Genomic DNA, 7511 nt, shown 5'->3' with positions numbered 1-7511 from the left:
AAGCTCCGCTGTGGTCAAACCCCCTATGGTCAAAGCACCTGTGGTCAAATCACCTAGGACCCTTTAATAATACCAGTCAAGCGATAATTTCGACTCCATGTGAATAACAAGATAATAAGGCTTGTAAGTCGGCCTCTCTCGCTTAAAATTCGAAATCTCGTTAGCCAGGGAGAGGTATACATTTTCGAAGTAATTTTTTTGATTTGACCATGATTTCCATTGATAAAAAAGGAGGCTATTTTAAGAAAACTTGTTACATAATCGAATAAATAACAAACTGTAAGCTTCGTTAAAAAAATCACAATTGAACGAAGTCTTTATTTTTTAAGCTAGTCTACATCTTGTAGTTAAACATTATCATTTTTTTTTATTTAATATCTTATCATTAGCGGAAGTAACTTTTTCTATTTATTTATTTTTTACCTCTTTATTTTTTCTTTAACCCTTTGTGGGACCCTTGGGAGCAAAGGGCTGCAATCACACCTCTCTACCGGACTCAGTTTTAAGCTGCATTTTTTTATTTTTATTTTTTATCTGATAAAACATTTTCCATTTGGTTTCAAAAATACTAACTGGCAAGTACGAAAATGATAACTTCGTAACCTACTTATAAGATGTATTACAATCACAGTTTTTTACAACAGCTTAAACGTCGATATTGACTAAGTTGATAGATAGGGTAGAAAATGCCTACATACAGCAGTCTCCTTTAGTGTGACACTGTGATAACATACATAACGTTGACCACACATGGACATTGTTCGCTCATCTTTTTCTGAACGAAATAAAAAAAATTGCATTTATACGAAGCACCACGCTAAATGTTGACTGAATCATAACAAAACAGGACTAGGCATGACATTAATATTATTGTCAGTAGATAGACACACCCATGATAGTAAAGTAAAAGTAAAGTTTCCCTTTCAAACCTGACGGTCTATGGGGCAAGTGAAGTAGAGTTCACTTGTTTCTGTGACCTCGGCATATGAAGAGATAGTGTGGTCAGCACTATGCCCAGCCGCCTTTACTTTCCCTAACGTGAGTTAGGTACCCATTTTGAGTTGGGTGGACTCAGGGACGGTCTACTGACTTGAACCCGGATTCGAACTCGAGACTTACGGGTTAGCAGTCCAGCTCTCTACCGCTAGACCACTCCGTCCCATACACCCATGATAAGCTTTCCCATACTATCTAGCACAAAATGAAAACTTTTTAAATTATTGAAAATTTGAATCAACTAAAACTATACTGTTAGTTGTGTAAATATTTTTTTCACATTATTAAAATTCTAGACATTTTTGTTCAAGGCAAATCCCACATGATCTCTACTAGTTTCATCTTTGTATTTCAGATTCCCCAATGCCTATGATAAAACGTCATGGAAGATATTCAGTCTCAGGCCTCTTAAGATGGGACACAACTCCTTAAATAAAATTGACAATGTGATAACATATAGGCCTACTCATAGAACAACTAAATTGACAGCTATTGCAGGTTTGTAAAAAAATATACATGCTAGATAACAATAATACACACACATACATACACACGCACACACACATAATATATATATATATATATATATATATATATATATATATATATATATATATATATATATATATATATATATATATATATATATATGTATATTTATACCAATTATTTTTTATTATTTGCATATTTTCCTAACAACTTATTAGTTTCTTATTCCCATTTGATCTAGATAGTTTCCTTTTCCCTATTACATCTCGCTATGTTTGGTAATATTGTTATAATTTTTGAAATATAATTTTGAGATACATTTTAATCAAACAAGTGTGATCAATTTTTAAGCAAAGATTGTTTATAATTAAACAGAATAAGCCCATTCGTCCACAAATGTATATTAAAAACTTAGATTTTATCGAAAAAAATGTATCTTTACTCAGATTCCTCAACGCTTCATACGTGGCCTTCGTTAAAGGGGACTTCTATAACTGTAGACGAAATCACAGAAAAATTGGAAAGGTTTTTTAATTTTTTTTAATTTTTTATTCTCCATGTCCCTGTCTTGTAAAATTTCCCATACAAGAACTCTGAGAGTTAATTAAATATAAATTAAACTCTAATGGAATATCGTGGTCGAATGGTGAATCAAAAGACGTTTACCCGGATATATCCAGTTCAGTTCTAAAACTCGAGTCGATAGGACTCTAGAAGGCAAGATTCGAGTGGAGGTGGGGGGGGGGGGGGTGATAAAGCGGCCAGGCATAGATGTGACTACACAATCCATTCATATATCAGGTCAAGGAAAGAGATTAACTAAATCTCATATCTGAACTGGTATTAGGTCCCCATGTATACGTATTTAGGACGTGCAATGTATCAGACATGACATACAATGCGGTAGACTTTCACGTGTAAACACGACAAAATCTCAGTTATTCTAGATGTCATTTTAGTCGGATAATGCTAAACATAATTTGCTCAAATATTTTATAAAAGAAACAAGTCAATTTAAAACTCCCATTTATATGTAAAAGTAAAGTTTCCCTTTCAAACCTGACGGTCTATGGGGCAAGTGAAGTAGAGTTCACTTGTTTCTGTGACCACGGCATATGAAGAGATAGTGTGGTCAGCACTATGCCCAGCCGCCTTTACTTTCCATCAGAGTTGGGTGGACTCAGGGACGGTCTACTGACTTGGACCCGGATTCGAACTCGAGACTTACGGGTTAGCAGTCCAGCTCTCTACCGCTAGACCACTCCGTCCCATTTATATGTAGATCTATGTAAATCTCTCATTTGCGTGTAGATCTATGTAAATCTTCCATTTAGGTGTAAATCTTTGTAAATCACTCATTTAGGTGTAAATCTGTGAAAATCTCCCATTTAGGTGTAAATCTGTGTCTATAACCCACAACCCCGCGTGTAAAGACGTCCATGAACACCCACTGGAGTACTGGAGGTCGGAGTCTAACAACACCAGTGACGCCATCTCTAGGATGGTCCTTGCGTCACAGTGAGTCGTGCGTCACAAAAAATACACTACTACTAGATCTAGATAATGTATTTACATTGAAATAAAATACAATTACTTGAAATTAAGTGTCGATTACGTTTTGGCATACATAAAATAAATATTATCAAAAGCATAAAAATTTAAACCTGTTTTATGTCCAGTAAAAGAGTAAATTATTTATTGCTAAAAGTTAGTTTATGTTTAGCAGCCTCAAAATTTTGTCTGTTTGGCTAGAAGAAGCGGTCTCTGAACAACCTAGATGATTTAAATATTCCTGTTAGAGGAGAATTTAAAACAAAAATTGCTATTTCGACGAATAACATTGTTTAGTTATTTTCAGTTTGAATGCTTGAGTTACCAATTATTGTAAAAACAAAAATTAATTCCCCAGATGCTGTGCTTTCAACCACACGGAGCTGATGATCCCAGCCCCCCACCCCCAGCTCTACCCCTGGGAGAAAGACTTCCTGTCCCACCCACCTCTATGGGATATCAGAGACATCGCGTCAGCGGACAACTCCAAAGTGGTTTTAGTCAATGACTCCAGCACGTTCAGACTAGGGGACATCATCAACATTCAAGTGGTGCTGTTTAATGGGAGAGGGGAGAGAATTACAATAGGTAATGTCATATTTACTGGGTTGTTTAATGGGAGAGGGGAGAGAATTACAATAGGTAATGTTATATTTACTGAGTTGTTCAATGGGACAGAATTACAGTAGGTAACGTCATATTTACTGGTGTTCTAAGGGAATGGGTAGAAAGTAAATCAGGACATCCTTTTCATGATATATTTTATGATTTCTGGTATAGTTGGAAAGGTTGTAATCGTGAAAAAAATGGACATCGAGACATTGACAAATCATAACAAATCTTTTACCTTTCTGTCTTATAAAAATAATTGTTTAGCAATCTGGTCTCTGAATGTATATCTATGACCCTCCCAATATATTAGTGTGTGTGTGTTTGCGGGTGTGTGTGTGTGAGAGAGAATATATATATATATATATATATATATATATATATATATATATATATATATATATATATATATATATTTATTTATATATATGTGTGTGTGTGTGTGTTTGTGTGTGCGTGTGTGAACACCATTACTTGAGTACTGTAGAACCATTTAATTATGTGTTAGTTAAATTTCCTGTGTAAATGCTAGCTGAGAGATCCTATATGTATGTTTCTATTACGTTTCATCACCTCTAACTTACCCAGTTTCGGTTTTTCTTTAATTTACAGAATTATAATATTTCTATTTCATCCATTTTTGTTCCTCAAAAATGTATAGAATTTGATTTTTTTCTATTTCATACATTTTCTGGTTTCTCAAAAATGTATAGAATTTGATTTTTCTATTTCATACATTTTTTGGTTTCTCAAAAATGTATAGAATTGGACTTTTCTATTTCATACTTTCATAAATTAGAATATTCTGAAATTGTTTCGCTTTTTTTGTATTTTTCCAAAACGTCACAAACTTCCACTTCTCGTCTGCTTTGTTTTGATAAATCAGGTTTTCACTAGAAACGAAAACTGCTATGTCCAGGGACAGATTACACATTTTGTCTATAACGAACCTCAGTCTGCTTGAATATATTCTTAAAACAAGCAGGGAAATCTAACTTTATTTTGAAATACCTTTAAATCAACTTTTTTTTTCGATGTAATGGTTAAGTTTGAGGGGCCGGCGTGGTCGAGTCGGTAAACCTCATGGTTGAGTTCGAACCCTCGGGCAGATGAGGCTCGTTAGCTGGGGACAGCCACTATTCTAGAAGAGGCAACTCCAAAATCAATCGACTGCTGCCTTGTAGTTTGTTCTTGGTTGGACAAAAGCTATGGAAGCAAATCCAAAAAGAAAAGCAGGCTGAAATCGGAGTCAATGGTCTCAATGGCGCATAACCAATTGACACGCATACTTAAATGGATCCCTCCGAACACTAAAATTAAGGACGAAGAAGAATTTAAGTTTGAAATTTTATTTATTAATTTATTGAATTTATTTATGTAAAGTAAATATGTTGTTTTAAATGTACAATAAATTATTATAAGAAATATCTACGAGTTTAAAATAGTTGTGATAAAACAGCATCAACATTCAATGGACCTCTTTTGGAGCATAAGAAGCAAACACTCCTCGCTATCGCACTCGGTTTAGGGCGATTCCCCATAGTCGGGTCCACGACATTCCGGCTATTTCTCCTTCACTGACAAATGATCTTTTTTTCAAATTTGTTTTGACCTACCTACTTTCCACTTTCCTCTGTGATTCCAATCTTGTATCGGTCTGGAAGTGTTTGTTGGGTTTGAAGGGTGTGGCTGATCACTGAGATATGTTGACAGTAAGACAAACATTATACACACCTGTATGTGCAAGTGTGCAATGATCCAACCTTGACCTCCCCAGGTGTGGCTAGTCCCAGACACTCAGACAGTAAGACAAACATTAGACACACCTGTATGTGCAGGTGTGCAATGATCCAACCTTGACCTCCCCAGGTGGGACCAGCGTCAGGGTGTGGCTGGTCACTGACTCCCTTAAAGCCGCCATCGCTGCTGACGTCACGGATAATTTAGACGGGACGTATCTGGCGTCTTGTCCGTTACCATGGAGTGGGTCAGTGAAGGTCAAGGCCGCTATCGCCCATCACAGAGAACTCTTCCGGACGATTCTATTTTTAAAAGTAAGTTTTTGAAATTATTCTTTCACAAACTTAAGAAAAGGGATTTGGAGGGGGGGGGGTGGCGTTGTTAAAGGATGTTAAGCAAGTGTGAGGTTAATCTTTTCATTTTTAAACTTATTTTTAAACTTGATTCTTTACATATTTTTTCTGTTTAGAAGACATTTAAGTAAACTTTCGTATTTTTGTATTAGCTCCTAACTATTTTTATAAGCTCTTAACTCTAGTATTTTTTAAAGCTTCCTAATTGCTTATTTTAAAATTAGCTCTTACCTCGTTTTTTAAGAGGATATTTACAACCACTTGCTGGGAAATTGCCACCTTTTCTAACGGTGCAGGGTCAGAGGTCACGATATGCTCGGCCCTCCCTAAACTACCCGGCTACAACGTCACTGAAATGTGTAACCTTACAGAGGTCAACCAGTTCCCGTGGTATTGTGGGAAACCCCGGCACCTAAAAGTAAGAACTTTTCCCATTTAGATATTACTAATAAAAATGGTGTCTAGGTCATATAATTTATTTTGTATATTGAAAATCCTAACACATAAAGAGTGCGTTAATTTCTGAAAATATAAATAAATACCCTGTTTTATTTTTGCTCAATAAATTAAGTATAAGGTCTGTCTGGTCACAAAGAAAGATAAAAGGCAATTTAAAAAATCTTCAAGGTGTTATGCAAATTTGTTTTCAATGTGGAAGAGGAAGAATATATGCAATAAAAGCTTTACTTTTAAACGAATGTATACAATATGGGCTTTCCGTTACATTACAAATTTTGTAGCACTTGGAATATAACAGTAGACACCATGAAGTTAACAGTAGGCACCCTGAAGTTAACAGTAGACACCATGAAGTTAACAGTAGACACCCTGAAGTTAACAGTAGACACCATGAAGTTAACAGTAGACACCCAAACGTTAACAGTAGGCACCCTGAAGTTAACAGTAGACACCATGAAGTTAACAGTAGACACCATGAAGTTAACAGTCGACACCATGAAGTTAACAGTAGACACCCAAACGTTAACAGTAGGCACCCTGAAGTTAACAGTAGACACCATGAAGTTAACAGTAGACACCCTGAAGTTAACAGTAGACACCATAAAGTTAACAGTAGACACCATGAAGTTAACAGTAGACACCCAAACGTTAACAGTAGGCACCCTGAAGTTAACAGTAGACACCATGAAGTTAACAGTAGACACCCTGAAGTTAACAGTAGACACCATAAAGTTAACAGTAGACACCCAAACGTTAACAGTAGGCACCCTGAAGTTAACAGTAAACACCATGAAGTTAACAGTAGACACCATGATGTTAACAGTAGGCACCCTGAAGTTAGCAGTAGACACCATGAAGTTAACAGTAGACACCCTGAAGTTAACAGTAGACACCATGAAGTTAACAGTAGACACCTTGCCATTAACTACAAAACCTTATTAGAAATGAAACCAGTTCCGGCTACATGTCATGTCTGAAAACTTCATTCATAGTAGACTCACCCCTGCAAACAACGTTTAATACACAATACACAGATACTATTAAAGGTCATTGCAATCATATATATATATATATATATATATATATATATATATATATATATATAATCAATTTATGTACGTATCTGCATTACATTAATACGATTCGTTCTTGACAAACTTAGCTACACTTGTTATCCCAAGATAACCCAGAAACTAAGTCATTATTTTTTGTATCTCTCCTAGTGTGGAGATTTTAAAACTTCCAGAGATATTGGCAATCCCAACCTCCCAATGACGGCAGCTGAGGAAAAGTTGATACATCTGACAGAGAAGT

At 35.6% G+C, this 7511-nt stretch overlaps 1 protein-coding gene across 1 annotated transcript; it reads left to right on the top strand.

Annotated features, from left to right (window-relative positions):
• Positions 1-6446: 6446 nt before the first annotated feature.
• On the top strand, positions 6447-7139 carry LOC131949104 (uncharacterized). The gene has a single exon (XM_059310865.1). It carries the CDS (start codon positions 6447-6449, stop codon positions 7137-7139), a length of 693 nt encoding a protein of 230 aa, XP_059166848.1.
• The last annotated feature ends 372 nt before the right edge of the window (positions 7140-7511 follow it).

This window comes from Physella acuta, unplaced genomic scaffold (assembly GCF_028476545.2).
Source record: "Physella acuta isolate Inbredline_101_S28 unplaced genomic scaffold, ASM2847654v3 ptg000674l, whole genome shotgun sequence".
NCBI lineage: Eukaryota > Metazoa > Mollusca > Gastropoda > Physidae > Physella > Physella acuta.
The sequence above is the reverse complement of the archived record's forward strand: the minus strand, read 5'-3'. Positions and strand labels throughout refer to the sequence as shown.

Bases quoted from the DNA above. Each gene is read 5' to 3' on its own strand.
- LOC131949104 (XM_059310865.1), top strand. From the start codon at position 6,447: ATGGGCTTTCCGTTACATTACAAATTTTGTAGCACTTGGAATATAACA.